General features: G+C 42.8%; 2 protein-coding genes across 3 annotated transcripts in view; both read right to left on the reverse strand.

Moving 5' to 3' along the window:
- The window catches only part of LOC140281440 (regulator of G-protein signaling 12-like), a 32010-nt gene extending 17680 nt beyond the window's left edge, over positions 1-14330 (reverse strand). Inside the window, exons 1-3 of one of the 2 annotated variants that reach the window (XM_072375870.1) lie at positions 14256-14330; positions 11808-13680; positions 10609-10701 (exon numbers count right to left, since the gene is read on the reverse strand). In XM_072375870.1, the coding sequence (XP_072231971.1) occupies positions 10609-10701; positions 11808-13598 (1884 nt within the window). In that variant the 5' untranslated portion in view covers positions 13599-13680; positions 14256-14330. Of the gene's footprint in view, positions 1-7853; positions 8192-10608; positions 10702-11807; positions 13681-14255 lie in introns of those variants that run through there. The other variant, XM_072375871.1, reaches the window with a different exon arrangement.
- Positions 14331-15913: 1583 nt separating this feature from the next.
- Positions 15914-17793, reverse strand: msantd1 (Myb/SANT-like DNA-binding domain containing 1). Its single transcript, XM_072376394.1, has 3 exons — positions 17202-17793; positions 16829-17122; positions 15914-16508 (listed from the first exon to the last, which is right to left on the reverse strand). The coding sequence occupies exons 1-3, from the start codon at positions 17453-17455 to the stop codon at positions 16217-16219; spliced, it is 840 nt and encodes a 279-aa protein (XP_072232495.1). The 5' UTR covers positions 17456-17793; the 3' UTR covers positions 15914-16216.
- Positions 17794-18119: the final 326 nt, after the last annotated feature.

Here is an 18119-nt window from a genome sequence, read left to right on the forward strand (position 1 = left end):
CAACTCTGCTTCTGAGTCCACCCCGAAATCGTCAACACCCAGAAGCCACCATTTCTGTGGTGGCTAGCAAGCGTACAGTAATCATGGGTGGGGAGCAGGAGGACCAACATCAAGTCAAAACAGAAGAGGGAGACAAGAGAGAACACCCACTCCATCGGTTTGTCCCTTTGGGTCTAAAAACAGCCCAACCTCAAACCTTAAATACAAGTGCAGTTCATTCTAGAGAACAAGGCAGACAACATGTCACACAATATGACGTCAATTTTGGTTTTGAACTAACAAAACTTAGTCTCCAGGTTGAAGACTGAAATAATTATGAAGTGACCTTTTAACTGTGGCGTCAGTGCTTCAGGGGTCAAGACTACGCTTAGTACTGAAACTATATGGATGACGAATATGAGAAATAGCCACTTTATGTAAGAGCAGAGGTTATTCAAAGAAGAGTGGGAGAGTTACACTTAATCATGCTGCCTTGACACATGCAGTATCTCATTGTTTAGCCCATACTCATACCAGAAAGAGTTATGCTGATGAGTGGCATGTCTTGAGCTTAAACAACTTCCCCAAACTGTATATTTAGTTTAAATGTAAAACAAAAGTGGAAAATCCTCATACTTAAGAGACTAAAAACAGCAAATGTTGTCTTGTTTATGTTCACTGGCCAGCTAGCGAGTTTGCAAATATACATAAAGTGGGATGTCATAATTTTATGTATGAAGCTGCACAGCAGTGTGTTCTTTTTAATTAGTGATTGCTTCCTTGCTTCCAAGTCCTCAACAATGAGGCTGAATTGATGAGCCATGTGGACCATCACCCCCTGTCCTTACACTCCCTTCCTCTGCTGACGCCTTAGCTAACAAACGGTCCACTGTGGGTGGCTCTGCAGCACCACAGGCCCTCCAGGTTTCCCATTATACAAGGCTAAATTGCTAACATCCCATTTCCCAGCTTGTATCCCCTTGAAAGATGCCCACCTCAGGCTGTCAACCAAATGGACAGAATCACGACTGAAGTCAAAGTCAGTTTGGTGGCTTTGAACAGCGCATGATTTGGTCTTCAGTTGGAAGACTGTGGTACATACCACACATCATACAGTCTGACATCTCAACACATACTGTAGGATTGTAGATAATCACACTGAGATGATCTGTGGTGAGAGACCACAACTAATGTAAACACTGGTCACAGCTACATCAGTTGAAAGACAGAGTACATTCACACAGCTATTCAATGCACTAATTAACATTTTTCTCAAAGGTTTTAAAAGTAAGTCCTTTTGTCTTTGAGGCTTGTTTCGACACGTCTCTATCCTCAAAAGATTGGGTTGAGACACAACCGAGCACTTTACCGCACTCCGAAACATAGAACTTCTTCTAAACTTTTACACGAGTCAAGTTGGATTCGAGCACCCCGCAAACAAACGAGCAGCGAGTCCCAGCCGTTTCAAACAGCTGTTCTGAGTGGGAGAGAGACTCGCGTCAAAGACGGAAAATAATGAGAAAAACAGCTGACTGAACAAAAGGAGTCTCCTCGTTTCACAATGAAGAGGAAGAAGAGGCTCAGCTGCTCAGCCACTGTTTACTTACAGTGTTGAAGTTCCAGGTCCTTTTGAAGGAAAGTCTCTTTTTGAGACTCATTGTTCCCTGGTCTGCTACACCAGCAGCACACAGACAGAATATGTGTGTGTGTGTGTTTGTGTGTGGAAACGCATACCTGAACATTCCCCACCCAAATCTCCGCAAAACCAAGTCTGTACAAGTTGGAGAAAGAGAAAGAGAGGGAGCGAGTAGGAGGAAGAGATCTGACAAGGTACTGGACAGAAAAGGAAAAGCAGATCAGGAGCAGAGAGTGCGAAGGAGGAAAGAAAGATTTCCTTACTTTGCAGCTGTTGCCATGGCAACCTGTCTGACAATACATACAGCCTCTGCCACATTGGCATAAAAGAATCAGAAGAATTAACCCCCATTTATTTCCCCCCACAGAAACACATGCTCGCTATTTGAAAACCACACTGGTCCACAAAACCCCCTTCATTTGTATCCAGTCGGGGAACTTTCTCAAAGAGAGAAGAAATACACAGTCAGTTTAAACTGAGAACACGTGAATTTAGTTTAGTCTAAATAAAAGTTTGGTAGGCCATGAGCTGAACTCTGAGCCTTATTATCTGCTGTCACAGAGTGCCATTCTTGCACTCCAAATGGTAGTCGTGTCAGCTTGTGTTTTCTGCATGCAATTAAGCCCATGTACCAGAAGAAGAAGTGTGTTTTTTCTTTTTATTTCTGGCATCAGCCCGTCTCTCTGCTGTAGGGCTGTGCCTCCACATTTTTCTGCAATCAGTATATCGACTGTTTATAGATCAACGATCACTCTTACAGCACAGGTGGCTCATTGCAAATGAGACAGATTTCTCTGAACTGAATTCAGCTGTAAAGAGAGATTAACAGCCTTGTTTTCATGGTACATTTCCCCTGTTTCATTAGATTTGACCACGGTCTATCAGCTTGGAAATTAGATGTTTATCTGGCGTGTGCATGGCTGCGTTTACAGTTTGGAGAGTGCAATCTTGTTGACCTCAGGACTGGTGTGAGTTGATGTATGTAAACACGTTAGAAGAAGGAGGAAGGATGCATGCACTGAGGGACAGACAGTCTCAGTATGCTATAAAACCTACTTGTAACCAATGATTTGGATACGATGAGAATATGGACTAAAACCCCTAAACATAAAGATTACCTTTCAAGCTCTGCATTGATCTAGAAATTGCGGTGTCTGTTGCCACTTAATGCCTCACAAAGAGCTTCATTTTTAGTTCACAAAATCGTTGCGATTGCGATTGGCAAAGCACTTCCAACATAAGAACCAAGAATTTCAACTTGTATTTATGTGATACGACGATGCCTTTTCTTTGCTCGCACTGCATTAATGGAGCAGTCTTGAGAGAAAAAACTCTGCTTTTTTCGTCTGAACATAGTCTCAGATGTTCTGATCAGCACTTCATCTGATGCATGCTGGGACCTAAAGAAGAGATAGAAGTGGATTTCCACATATTGCTCAACTTCCGATTGGATTTTCAGCACTTTATGTACTAACAGAAAAAGAGACAATGTTATCTTTGCCTAATTCATTCATTTAATTCATGAATATGCCTTTGATAGGCCAAAGTCACAGCTGAAAGACTTTATTGTTGCACCGATGCAGCTTGTGGAGCTCCAGGAAAGTTTGAGCGTAATATTCCGTCTGTGTACTTTGGGATGTAGTGCAGAACAGCAATACACAAAGGCAGAATGTGAACGCTTTCATGTGAAGATAAAAATCTGTCACGCTGTAATTAGAAGCTATTTTCGGTGCTGAGCTGAGTCATCAATAACCATGGCCACATAAATCTCAGGACACACAGAACAACCTACTTCAGCCCTCCAGGTCTGCTCTTGCCCTTTGACCTTCACGAGGTAGAAATCTCGCAGCAGCCAGGGAAGAACATAGGAGCACAAAAAAGAGCACAAAGTGCTTAAGAAATCTTCCAACCAACTGACTCCAGCAAAATAACTTATTGTATTCCTTGCTTTGGTGAATCTAAGTGAAGAAACAGAGAGGAAGCGGAGCCTCTACTTGGTCTAACTGATTCAGGAAACGATTCGAGACAGGCTTCATGGCATCAATAACTGCCACTTGTCACAAGACTAATTGCATGCCAAGTCCTCCACAAGGCAATCTTGACCTAAGACTGAAAATAATCTAGCCCTGCTATCTGTGGCAGACGACAAACTATTCCCTGAAAATAACATCAAGAAAGAGCCTTGCATGGAGGCAACTTCCTTTTGAGGGAGGGAGGGTGAGGGTGCGGCAGCTGATAAGATGGAAGACACATTTCTTTCCAAACCATGCGAGGAGTGTGGAGGAGAGAGAGAGATAGTCTGATTTGGGGAATTATGAAACCCTTCTGACAATTTTCGTGTAGACAGATACCCTCATGTTTGACTTAAGGGCTGAGGAGTTGGATCCAGTGTTTTCACTGAGGGAAGTCTTGGCAGTCATAACAAATTTGCTAGAGACTCCATCACATTAGCAAGGATTTAATGATGTCAGCGTGGTACGGGGTGAAGAATGGTAAACAACACGAACAAACTTAACATAACTTAACGTCCCTTTAGATTTAATCCACAGATCAAAGGCTTAAAGTGTGACAAAACATTTCATATGCACATTACATCTGAACAACCTGTTGTTGGGCTCATTACAGTAATGTCTAAGCTAATAAAGGTTTTGAAACCAGTTGACTTTTGTTTTTACTTTAAAAACTCAATTTATACAGTCTTTTCTAGATACCTGGCTTCACACACATAAATGTAGAAGAATTCTTTGACAAATAACAGAAAAAGAGATTTTGCTCTCTCCAAACGTGTGTAAATCGAGCATCATTTCAATCTGTTAGATTGAAGGAAGAAACACTGTATAAATTTAGACTGAACATTTTAATTTGATGGTGATCTCTGAAGAGTTTAGTTGAAAAGCCCTTGAGCTAATAAGTGTTCTTATAAACGGATAAGGATCCTCTACCAGACACACGATGAAGCCAGGTATACACGTGTTGCATTCAGGTCATGACACCTGCTCATGTAAACAGTCCAGACTTGTGTGGAAGTGATTTTTAAGTGTAATCACTTCGGTGAACAAATGAGTAGTTCAAAGAGTTGCATGTGTGATTTGCATGCAAAAAGAGGCCATCGTCACAGTTTGTTTCATCTCTTAATCCTTCCGATCGGCACTAATCTACTGCCTGTTCTCCAGCTCCAACAGGTTTTAGCCACAGCAGATGGATACATCCCCATTCTTGTCTGGATTAAACTGGCATTATCATGGTTGGTGCACTGCTTTTGGTGTGCGTTCGCCACTTGTCGTGATCTTATACTTCAACCAAAATTAGAATATCACAGATTTCATAACAATGCAGGTTTTAATCTTAATAAGTGTGAACTTTGCCCATGGCATAAGACTCGTGCTCTGAAAACACCAGTCTAATTCCATTTGTTGTTATGAAGCAACACAACAGAATCCCTGCAAGTTGCAGATGTGCTGGTTGGTGGAAATATAACCTATAAAACGAGTCAGAAACATTTGATCCACAAGGCACGGTTGAACGCCACTACACAAATAGAATAACTTCAGGGGGAAACAAGAACCAGTGACGACCCCTCCCACTGCAATTTATCATCGCAGAGAAAGGACTGCGCTCTCATGAGCCTGGAGGGCTCGAGGTGGATAAACCACATAAGATGCCACCACACCCTCCTTCTGCTCTTTTTCTTTTCCATAAAAAAAAAAGAAAAGAAAACCCCAGCAGAAGTGGACTTTCCAACCTGAAACCCGACACTTATAATTAGCTCTGCGAGTCCCCCCAATTTTCCACTGAACTAAAGGAAAGCTTTGAATGCAGTGTTTTGATGAATCTGGGCACATTTATTGTGTTTTGATAAGAGCGTGACATAAAGCTGTATCCGCATCTCGGAAATTTAAAGGGCCGCATTGTATGATGCCAGTAACAAGAAGTGCCATAGATGTTTACATGCTGTGCGAGACCTGCTGACCTCACATCAAACTGTCCTATCCTGTGTTTGTGCAGGGAACACGAGCCATTGGAATAAGATGGAAAAGAGGCGATCTGCATTCATTCTTACTGGATGAGGGCATTGTATTTAAATGCATGTTTGAAAAGTTTAGGGCAAAGTGTGATGCCTGCCAAATGTAAACTAACAATTGAACAATGTATAACTGCATGTCAGGGCAACACAATACATGGCACAGGCACAAAAAAATATTCTTAGCATTTAAAAAACACCAAAAAAAACTAAAGCAGCATATAAATTAGAAAAATCATCTAACAGAAAAACTTTTTCCACAAGGTAAAGATGTTATAAAAATAGACCACAAGGGAAAGTTTGTGTTAAGGCAGCCATAGTTGCTGCCAGCTGGCTGCTTCAACGATCAATATTTATGACTTCCACAGGATGAAGCAGGCAAGACCTTGGCCTAGTTTGGCAGATTCTTCGTCTAACACAAGGCCAGAAAGATACAAACTGCATTCAGCCTGCAAGTTCAGCCTGCAAGTTCCCTCAAGCCAGAACATGAAGCAAAAACGCTCCAGCGTTATCTGAGCTACAGGTGTTGGGTAAAAAAAAAAGCTGAACGCGTCGAGTAGTCCCCTGTATACCAGACAAGTTTGAACTGTTACCAGAGAAGTGATAAAAGATCTTGGCAGCTCCAAAGCCGTTCCTTGTTGAGTAACCTTCACACCCCTGGCAGAAAATTCTCCCTCAATGAAGCAGAGAAATATAATAGTTCTAGTGAAGAAGGTAAACAGAGAGTGAGTCATTTCCAGAAGCTGAAGTACTGGTTCAAGGACAGCAAATCATCAGGGGAGAATGAAAAGGTCTGCGGTGAACTAAAAACTATACCATAATCCCAAATGTCGATAGATGATGTCATAGCATTGGTGTGACAGTAGCCAAGAGTGGAGCTGCAGTGCATCTCTGTCCAGAGATAGCGAGGCAGTGGGTATTTTCCGTGGTTACAGTTTGGTCAAACAGCACGCTCAGCAACCACAGCCACATCTGGTCATCTGGTTATTGGCTGTCTCACATTCATACCCTGAGCAGCTGGACAGTTAAAGACCTTCTACTCAACCTGTGTTGTCTTACTGTTTTTCCAGTTGGTGGGTCTGGAGAGGCCAGCATATGTAATTGTAATAAAACATCTTGTGGGAGTAGGAAAGAAAAAGAGGAATCATTGTGAAGACATTTAGAAACTGTCAGGCTGCTTAGTCTTTGCCTCCTATAATGCTAGCCTTAGGACACTTTTCACGAGCACAACTGTCCACCCACTCTACAGAGCGGACCATGTGATGTCAGGGAGATAAAAGTGTGTCGTGTCTCTGTCCCTAATCCCCAGGAATGCGATATCCTTGCTCATCTTCTCAAATTTTCATATCAAAAACGAAAGAGGAAATTGCTGAAATCAAGTTTGGGATCTAATCTTTGTAACCATTATAATAGCCATAATCATAGAAATCCAACTTGATAACTGCTTGCAAATACTGCACATTATTCCCATAGATCTGAGGAGCCACATGCATCTCTTATGCTACAGCAGGTTAATGTATGAACAACAAAGCTCTGAAAGCTGAGGATTTTTTTTTTTTTTTCCCCAACCAGAGCGTGCTGAGAGAAAAAGAGATTAAGAAGGGTGCTGAATCACAGGGGAGACATGCCTACACAAAGCAAACAAGGGTAAGGTAAAACCACAGGCAACTATTTCAAGCTCAAACTAAACTGTGGCTGTAACACGATCCCCTCAGAATACAATATGTCACTGAACGTTTACGGCAGATTTTATTTTGTTTGACAGCAACAACCTCGCATCTCGATGTCCTTCACACTAAATTGAACTTCCACATATCGCCCACCGACTGTGAAAAGGATCATTTCTCGGGGCAAGAGCAACAGAGCGCACTTCATTCAAAGGCCCGTGCAGTTAATAAGAATGAGCATGGTCACTTCACAAAACTCTTAGCGTGACATCTAATTCAAAGTCAGCGTGCATCCTGATGAAGAAGCAGGACCACATTTTGCTTCATCCAGCAGTCTCTGCAGTGTGTCATACAGCACATGGGAGTTCAGCTGGCGCTGGTCAAAACATTCCTCTGACAGACCACACAAGCTAACCACTGTACACTGCGCAAAGGCTACAACAGCAGCTATAAGAGCCCAAAGAAGGAAAAAGTGTGAAACATGAAGATGCTATCAGACAGAGAAGTGAAGACAGATGAAACAACGAAGACCTCGAGGTTTTGGACTTACAGAGTTAAGAGTTAAAGTTTGCTCCATGTATGGCGCTGTGTGTGTGTGTGTTTGGCTCGTCTTCAGCGCTGTTCCTCACGGCCGGTGTGTGTAGAAGAGCCCATCCGCTGGATCTAAGCTGTGTGCGAGTCTCTGTTTGCAGCGCAGAGACAGAGCTGAACGGGGGAGGAGAGCGCATGCAGAGGAGCCGAAAAATCCTGACAGCTACTGGGAGTTCAAAAGCTCCCTCTCTCTTCCTCTGCTGCCGGTTCCTCTCCCTCCCTACCATCCTCCCTCCCTCTTTGCTGTGAATTCCTCCTCTTTCCGTCTCTATTTACCTCCCTCGCCGTCTCTGTGTCTTTATGCCTTCTCTTGGTTTTTGCTACGCCCACAGGATAGATCTGTTACCCGCAGGCTTGCAAACAAGACCTGCTAATGTCTCCGCATCTAAAAAGGAGAGAAGAAACTTCACGCTCATGGACTAAAAGAGGTGCCCCAAATATCTCCCAGCAGGGACTTGGGGGTACGCCTGAATACAACAGTGTGCCTTAGCTAACGGCTCACATTAACAGATGCTTCCTTCACATGCAGCAACACCTTAGAAGACAGAGTCGCCGTGAACACAGGCACAGCAACCTACTAATGGTGTCGTCTCTGCATAGCTGAACATGCTGTTATCTGCCGAGCTTCACAGGAGAAAAGCATCTGTTTGGAACAACAAACAGAGAGTCTGTGATCAGAAAGAAATCGACTCATCGTGGGTGAGCAGTGCCGTGGGATGTGGGGGCATTTTAAGGAGGGCTTTGACAAGCTCTGTAAGGTAACAGGACAAGGAGGTAGAAAGCCGCACATTCTCTGACATGCCCAAACATAAAGGGATCTGACAGAGCTGATCTAAGGAAAATGAATCACAACAGACACAAACACAGAATTATACAGCTGTTTGCACCCTCTACTGAACTAGAAAGGCACACATTAAAAGCCAACAGATTATATGTATATTCAGGGTTGGTTGCAACAGCTTTATGCCAGAGCCTTTTTGGTCATCCTTGCGCTGGCCACTGTGACACACACCACTGACCATGGAAAAAGCCTGATGGCCACCCACTTCCAAATTTCTAACTCGATAGTCCACAGAGGCCACTAACTGTGAAATGTTTTGGCAAGGACATGTCCTGCATGTATTTCTTAAAAAACAACAACAACATTATGTTATTAATAGGGTTCATTTGTTTTATTCTTTCTTTCAGATCTCAAGAGCAGTCTCAAAATTCCAGGATTAAACGGGGATGAACTGAAGTCTAGCGTTGGAACCATTTTGGGAAATTCTCTATAGAAATGTCTCTTTTCTCCACCCTCTCAACAACCGGAGTCAAAGTGCCTCCGTGCAAACACAAAGAGCAGGCAGCTATGTTTGCAGTGACCGCTTCAGCAGATAACTTAACATTCGTTTTATACTTTCCAGAACAAACTGACGCTAAATACAATTCTACCAACTTCATATGTTCAAAGTGATGCCATCATGGCTATTTATTTATACCGTGGGTTAGTACTGTCTGTGCTATAGCACAAGTCCCGATAAGACAGGTGGGAAGTTTGGATCTCGCACGTACCAAACATTGTGTAACAAAGCAAACTAACAGCGTAAGATACAGATCACAATGAAAACAGAGAGGAAAACATCCAGCTCTTCACACAACCAAAGTTCTTTTGTACAGCAGAGTATGGCAACTTAACAGGGAGAGGGGAAAATGATTAGAAAAGCACTACATAAATTGCAGAGGTGATCATAAACTCGGAGGTAATTTCACTATTGATTGATGCAAAGTCATTGGCTGTTTCTGGGAAACCACAGTAGCTAATATGGTCAAATGTCAGTGGGCAGACAAAAACAAATGGTAATGTGATATCCATGCTTGTTAAAGGTTTGTAACTGATCACAAAAAGGCAGCTCAAACTGTTTTCTTACAGCATGAACATGCACTGTGGATAACGAATGAAAACAACGAAAGAAAGCTGCAGCTACTTTTCATAACATCTGGGGCAGATGTGCTCAGAAACTGGAGCTCTCTGCCAACCGCAGTATTTAAGGTGTTTTGGGTGAAACCTGACGAGCAGATTTGTGGTCCTCCACGCTGACTAATATGTGTGGTATGGGGGTGTGTGACTAATGCATCGATGTACAACGCAGTATGCACCCATTGTGTTTGTTTTAGACTGCGTTCCTGTATGTTCAAAGCAATCACTACATGAAGGAACTGTGTGTGTGTTTGAATAGGAATTAGTGTGCGTGAGTAATGTGTGCATGTACAGACAATTGGAAAAAGAGAGTTCCCCGGTGACATTAATATGAGAGAATGTGGGCACGATTTTCAGCAGTGCAGCAGTGCTCATTAGCAAGACCAAACAAACAGGTCCATGCCTCTGGCTCACACAAAGACCACTTTGTGAGCCACTCCTTGCCACAAGTTAGCAGCAAACACAGAGTTCAAGGCAACGGAAATGAAAGGTTAGAAAAGAGCTGAAAGTGAAGCAGAGAGAAAAAGGGGGATGGTTCATCTGAATGTCTACATTAATGAAGCTAACCAACTTCTTTGCATACAAACTTAACAGAAAGAGAAGGCCAGAAAACTAAGAGGGAGTCTATGTGAAAAAAAAAAAAAAAAAAGCCGAATAAAGGCAGAATGAACAAAGACGAAGATTTCAACAGGTTTCAAAAAATTCCAAACTCGCGTGGACAGAAAAGTACAGGTGGGTAAAATAACTCGATGCCTACCTCCAGATCATCCAGTGATCTTGCCAGGCTGAGCCGTTTGGCAGACCGGCGTTTGGAGGCACGAACAACTCCAATACCCCAAAACCTGGATCCCTATTATAGTAAAAATAGGGCAGATTAGGAAACACAAGCAAACCATTACCCTAACCCTAAGTCATATATGAAAAAGTGCATATGAGATATACTATATATCAAAATACTGTGTCAGTCACATGCAATTAACTACTTAAACTACACACTTACACACAAAAAACTTTAGATTTGTTTGAACTTGACACAGATGACAGAGCTGCTCATGAAGTATGAGTAAATCCCCTTAAATTAGTCAGATTTCTCAGCTAAATCGTTTGCATCCACATATCCTGAGTGCTATTTTCACAGCTGAATGAAAACCACTATAAAATATAATCACATTTTTGACCATTTCAGCCTTCCGTATTCTTATGATTGGAGAGGTTGAGCTAAATGTTTAAACTAGAGTTTAAGAATTGCAGATAATTACCACTGCATGACATGGGCTTTACCCTGTAATTTGCCTGGCTTCCTGTCCAAGATTGTCTTCTTTCTGATCTAAAGCAAGCTGGGGGACAAACGCACAAATCCAACTCTTCCTCAGAAACAGAGAAAAAGGATGAATGCAGCAAATGGGAACTAAAAAAAAATGAAGATTTTGAGGCCAAACTTTATCCAACACACCCGGTGTGAACCCTTGATTTACAAACATACTCGCCAACATGCTGACTAACTGGGAGTCCTCGGTGTGGCTGTGTGACAGAAAATACTGTACGCACACACGAATAACTCTTTCTGAGACTGCATGGATGCATAGGGACATCTTGTGGTGAAAGAAGAGACCAACACCAAAAATAATTCTAGTTTCTGCCTCAAAATACCCATGTTTATGAGTGACATTGTGAATGAACTAACACTCAGACATATCTCCTTAAAAACTGCTTTATTTGAACATTCAGTTTAATTTATATAGCACCAAATCAAAACAAATCAGAGCACTTCAAATGTACTATCCAATTCAAGCCAATGACTGATTATGGCTCGATTTAATTCCATTCAGGCCTCTGAAAGTAACAGACGAAAAACAGTTTGTTGGCACATCAGCAGGTGAAATACACACATGTCCACAGCCACCATTTCGGGCTTCAGATTCCTGCTTTGAAAGAGAAAAGAAGTGTCTTACTTACATTTTTATTGCTGCCATCTGTCCGCTGTTTCTGTCTCTGTTCAAGAAACCTTTTGGTCCAGTCCTCCTTTGGAGGCAGCATCATAACTTCTAGTGAATGGGCATCTGGCATGTAGCTTACTGGAGGGGGGAGGTCATTTGTGCTGGCCCTAATGCTAATGTTGGAGGAATAGTTATTGGCTGATGTCTCTCCAGGAACAGAGTCACTACTTAGGACTTTAGACCACTTTGGCTTTGAGAACCATCTTTGGCTACCTCTGAGAGGGTCTCCGAAAAAGTTAGTTTTTTTATCCAAAGGTAGAAGAGGAGGTGGGGGCTTAAAATGGAATTCTAGCCTGGGTGGAGGACCTCCATAAAAACTGGTGAGAGAATCTGGGCCAGGTAGAGACTCTGAAAGGGAATGTGTGCTGGTGGCGTTCTCTGGATGAAATACTTGGCAGTTCTTGGAGACTTTTATTGGGGTGAGGTCTTCAGCCGGAGGATAATCCCATGGACAGCTGGGGAGGTGGGCCCTGAGATGGTTTTGGATTTCAGAAGGGAAATCCCTGTCCGCTCTCTCTTCAGGGGGAGAAGCATTTCCAATACCACTGTCCACTTGGCTGCTGGAACTGCCTTGTTTGCTGGCACTATCGTTCTCCTTTGCTTGCTGCTGAGCCTCAGAATCAAGTTTGACTCTAAGCCTTTCTACTGCCTCCCCCATGTCACCGTATAGGACTGTTACAAAGTGAAGGACATCTTGAGGAGTCGGAGGGAATTCCAGGCAGCCCAAGGCATCCGGATCTGGAGTGCAGTCAAAGCCAAAGCGGCCAGCAATCCCAATGTGGTCGTCATGATTCCCTAGCTCTGGGTCAATAAAAAATACATGGCAGGAGGCCCGCAGAGGACCATCCTCTGGTACACGGCCATTAATAACATGTGCCGTGGTGACCAGGCAAAAGAAGCGTGGGTCTTCAGCGCACACAGCTCCTAAGACAAGGTTCTCCGCGGGGAACGCGGCTAAAACAGCTCCCGCATCGTCACACAGTCGAATGCAATCAAACGTGATCTTCATCATCACCAGAGTGTGGGTATCCTGCTCTGTGCCCAGCTGTCGGATCCGCTCCCGTATGACTTTTAAACTTTCATCCTCTGAATCAGCAGTGTTTAAAATCAGTTCTGTGGTGCTCAGGTAGCCCACCACCAAAGTCATGTTTAAAATGGTCCATTCTGGACCAGCTTCCTCCGTGTCTGTAAAAACAGAATCTGTGTCCCTCAGTGTGGTCATTTCCGCCTTTGGTCGCTCAGATAAAACACTCCACTGTTGTGCCCACTGTGACATATCAGGCTCTGAAACTGGCCTCTGCTTAGATGCGATAGCATAACTATTATTTAAAGGGGGCTTGCTTGAATCAACAGATATCGTGCGGAGAACACCTTGTTTTTGGAAGATACCCTTTTTCTGAGCAAATCCAAAATTTGCATCACTAAGAATGGGGTTTTCCATTGATCGACCTTCTGTCTGCACCACCAAACGCAAGGGTCCTTTGCAGCTGCCAATCAGCTGAACTACAGTCTCATGCGATGCAGCGGACACATCAGTTTCATTGATGGCCATGATGCGATCTCCTTGCCTAAGCCCCACCAGGTTAGCAGGGCTCCCCTTCATGATACCACTCAACAGACACGGCCTCTGACCTGAAATAGTAAAGCCATATCCTGCACGACCACGGATGATCTCCACGCCCCTGAGCTCCCCAGCGACATTCAAATCCAGACGCCTCCTTGCGCCCTCAGGCTGCCCTTGTATTCTCATTTTGGTTGCAGAGCGCTGTGAGATCCACCGTGTGGGAAGTGAAACATTTGCAGATTGCCAACACTAGTGTGTTGTTGTCATCCTGCAGTTGCAAAGTGAGGGGAAAAAAGAAAAAAAATGTCACATTTCAAAAGCAATAGTTTGCAGTGTATCAAATTTGCACAAAGAATATTGAAGAATTATCATTAAAGATCAGAAACTTTTAGTTCTAGTAATGAATGCATTTATTGAGGCCATTCATCAAAATCAGAATCACTACATACTTAACGGGAGTGTGTTATTCTAGCTCAATTTTACTCTCACTTGCTCAACAAACCAAATACTAAAGTTGACATCAATCTTATTTTACCAATTATGTGTCAAAGATAATAAAGAGGCCGCGTTCGTGTTCACAGCTTGTATACTACTCATTCACCCCTCCACCCGTTCCCCCAAAACAAAGTGCCAGCTGGCTCCCTACTCAGCAACATTTAACCACAACCGCAGTTTTTAAATGTTCCAATACTCAACTCACAACTCGCCAATGTTTTCAACGCTGGAAACACCTAACGAAACGTAGCTGCTTCTTCACTCTTGTCTACGATAATTCAAACATTCGAATAAAAAAGCCATATAACTTTGACGCTTATACTACCAACACAATAATCGTCCGTTTACCTGTTAAGCGTCGGAAACTTCCGGAAAACTCCCACAATGTTACGTTCTTCGTGATAAAACTCCACGCGTTTACATTTTCTTTACTTTAAAAGTCTTTTTTTTTTGTTTGTTTTCACATTAATTATAACTTTTTTTGTCATATGCCGTTAGTCCATATGGCAACACAGTCCATGTGGCAACTCACTACGGCACCACCTCCCTCCATTCACAAACCGTGGAAATCACAAAGCGTCTTTCATTGTATCCATGACAGCGTAACGTCCCTGAAGCACGTGACGTCTCCCTTTGGCCAATCACCACGCCTGTCATGTTCAATATTCAAACGATTGGGATGAGGCTATTGGCTGATGCCGATGGCAGTTGGTAGCCTTTATTTTGCGCTTAAGTAAATCAAATTTGAAAGCCAGAACATTTTCTTTATCAATTCCACCAAGAAACTCAGACGTTGGATTACATTAATTATTACGTTACATTAAATTACGTTATATTCCCGAAAACTTGTCTCGAAGTAGCTCGTTAAAATGTATGATACACAATGCAGAAAAATAGTAACTTCTTAATAATGTTACATTTAATAAATGCAAAGGGTTAAGTCTTACCCATAGACCATGTTTTAGTTGTATCCCACGTTTATCTTTCACGTGGGTCTCCCCAGGTCTTTTCCACACACTAATGCCACAGATGTAGGTGTAAACAGGTGGTCAAAGGGCTGCAACGGTTGGGTTTACTACACATGTGCAGTGGAGTTCACAGGTTTTCAAAAGAAAAAGGGAGGGATACCAGTCATTTAGTATGTCATGTGACAAAAGGAATGCTGTAAGTCAAAAGCATTGTGCTTTATTTATTATTCGTGTGTAGGTCTCATAATGTGGTGCCGTGGGGAGTAAAAAGCAGAGCTGCTTTGTATGGTAATGGTAAAGGATGGACTATCATTGAACTCGTAAAGGTTTGTGATAGAGCTACTATAGGCTCTCATTTATCCAAATCCTCTTAAAACAGACTGAAAGGCAATGTCCTTAACATTCCAGCTCTATCACCTTCTGTGTTTTGTATTTCAGTAAGTACCACAGAGGATCACACTTCAGCCAAAACATTAAACATCATTTTGAAACATAGAGAATGGCATATTTCCTTGCATGCTTGCAGTCTTAGAAAAATAAATGATGTGTTTGCCATTTTTAAGATATATAATCTTCAATACACACACACATATACATATACACATGATTAAGTGTTCATGTATACAATAGACTTCTCATTGCAGTCACAATCCATCATGTCTTTTTTAGTCTTTGTTACATTGTGAATTCAAGGTCAGAAACTATTGTGTCTGACAAAAAAGTTCAATATAATCTTGCCAGAATTAAAAATAGCATGTAAAAAAATTCCTTTTCCTCGACATCTGAACCAGTCCATGTTGGTTCTGGAGCCATATTCTGGCAGCTGCTTTTCAATGGCTTTAATAACAGTAGGGATTATTGCCTTAAATTCCTGGCTCATGATGCTCAGCTTGCTTTATTTTTGCACAGAACCCTTCTAACATGCAATTAACTTGGCACACTGAAAAATGATTTCACAAGATTCCACAAGGCTGTTGTTCCCACAGTGATTTTAATGGGATACTTGACATGTTATCAAGAAAGATTTGATACAGCTAGTACTAAAACTAAAAACTCATACAAGAGCCTAAGTTGCCGTGGATGCTAAAGTTGCAACAACTAGCTCTACAGTTATTACGATGATTCGTCTCTAGTAATGATATTTAAGCATATGTAAAAATGGTAAAGGCATATTTTGGGGCACATGGGTATCATATATGTACTGGTAAGAGTTATAACACAGCAAAACGTAAAATTTGCTGACTGTTAAAGTACAATCCAAAACAAAAATGCATTATCGTGCCTTTTAGCAAGGCTACCAGAAGGGAAAATTTCTCCCACACATTCACAACTCCCCACACTTCAAGGTTTTCCTGGATCTTTGACCCCACTCTGACCCCATGCCACAGACGTGGCAGAGAGAGGCTGAATCATCTTCTCGAGAAGGTTCATCATCCTCTCCTGCAGCTGCAGGCACTGGACCTGGAGCAGGTTCTGTTGATGCATGGCTCGACGGACCTCCCTGCATGTCTCCTCTATTGCCCGGCTCGACCTCTTCTGTTGCTGCAGCATGGCATGCAAAATATTGATTTTCCTTCTCTTCAGCGACAGATTCTTGGTGGTTTTCCTCCTCTTGGCTGAGACAGGATGGGAGCTGGAAAACAGAAATAGAAGCTTAGTATTAAAAGGAATTGTGCAGATTTTAAGTGAAATGAGGAATACATTTTCCTTTCATAGTCACTGGAATTTATATATATATATATAAATGATCATGTGGTATGTTGATGACATAAACATTTAAGTATACATAAATAAAACCTTTCTTGTAAGTATGTTTCTTGATAGTGTGCATTTTAGAGTCATGGTTCTTATGATACATTTAAGACTAAATGTCAGTGGAGGAAGAGCTAATGTGGCTAATGCGATCCAAAAACACACACTTATGTGACCTGTGTCTCGTGTTGTTCCTGTTACCTGGAGCCGTGCGTGTGCTCACTGTCAGAGCTCAAAGACTCCAGCTCTTGTTTTATCTCCATATCATCAGAGGAGCCTGTGTACTCTGGCAGGAATCCCATCACGCCCTCCTCTGACTGGGACAAAAGGTGGTCTGTGGACTGGGAGGATGTGGAAGGGCCAGCAGTTGAGGCCTGAAACTCCAGTGAGTCCCCCCTGCCGTTCTCCAGCGGCTTGGAGAGGATCTTTTCGATGGCCTTGTAGTAAGGCCAGTCCGGCACCTCACCACCTTCACCGGCTGTGGCTTTCAGTCGCCTGTGAGGACAAAAAGACATTTTTATGGTAATGCAACAGCTGGAATCTGGAGTCATGTCTTTGCATGTGGAGTACTTGCCTGTACTGGAAAGACATGTTGGTTATTTTCATCTTTATCTCTTCTTTGAAACGCTGCTCTCCAGTCAGCTGGAAAAATCTCTGGGACATTTTCTCGTAAACCTTGGCGTTCCTCTTGCTCATTTTCAGTTCGTGGTGGTACTCCTCCCACACGTACAGAAGGGCTTTCATTTCACCATCGGTCCAGTTCGGGGCCCGTCTGTGTTTCTCACTGTGGCCTGGCATCAGGTAGCTGAAACTGTCCTCTGTTGCCATTTTTTAAATGGCTCTCTTGGCCTGCACTGGCTGGGTTTGCAGAGATGGGATCCTCAGAGGTTGAATTTGAAAGTCTTTTACTGTGCTAAGAACTGAGTCTGCAGTAAAGAGGGGATTCATGCAGGAAAGAAAACACCCCACCGTCCCTGCCTGTACCCTTCCCCCTAGCCTAGCTGAAAGAGGACTCAAAATGGGGCCTAAGGCAGGAGAGCAATCCGGTTAAAAGCTTTTAATGCCGCATGATGTCACTGTGACATCAAGTTGTCCTGGCAACGGTGAGAGAGGCCCTTTATTTTCCCTCCCATCTCCTCTTACCACTCCCATCTGCTCTCTTTTGCCCTCCATTCTGCTCCACTGGCAGCACAAAAAGCTTTTAGCTGAAAGGCAGCACTGTGAGTGCATGAGATTGCTGACAGTTTTGAAATATGAGCCTCTGGGGAGGAGGAAGAAAAAAAGAGAGCTGAGGGGATGTGTTTCCCTGGCAACAAGGCAATGGACTTGGTAGTCAGCCAACACACTGCTCCATTTAAAAGCTTTTAATAATAGACAAGTCGTTTTGAGAGGGTGGAGAGGGAGGCTTTGCTTTATCTGGAATCATGCAGAAAATAAGCAAACTGCTCCAGCCTTCAGTTCTTAGAGCTAAAAAGGAAGCAAAGGCATTCCA

This window comes from Leuresthes tenuis, unplaced genomic scaffold (genome assembly GCF_036924035.1).
Source record: "Leuresthes tenuis unplaced genomic scaffold, fLeuTen1.0.hap1 SCAF_22, whole genome shotgun sequence".
Classification (NCBI taxonomy): Eukaryota; Metazoa; Chordata; class Actinopteri; order Atheriniformes; family Atherinopsidae; genus Leuresthes; species Leuresthes tenuis.

Bases quoted from the DNA above. Each gene is read 5' to 3' on its own strand.
- msantd1 (XM_072376394.1), bottom strand. From the start codon at position 17,455: ATGGCAACAGAGGACAGTTTCAGCTACCTGATGCCAGGCCACAGTGAG. The intron at 17,123-17,201 runs GCAAGTACTCCA...TTGTCCTCACAG, and splicing joins AACATGTCTTTCCAGTACAG to GCGACTGAAAGCCACAGCCG. The intron at 16,509-16,828 runs GTAACAGGAACA...TCTGTTTTCCAG, and splicing joins GAGCACACGCACGGCTCCAG to CTCCCATCCTGTCTCAGCCA.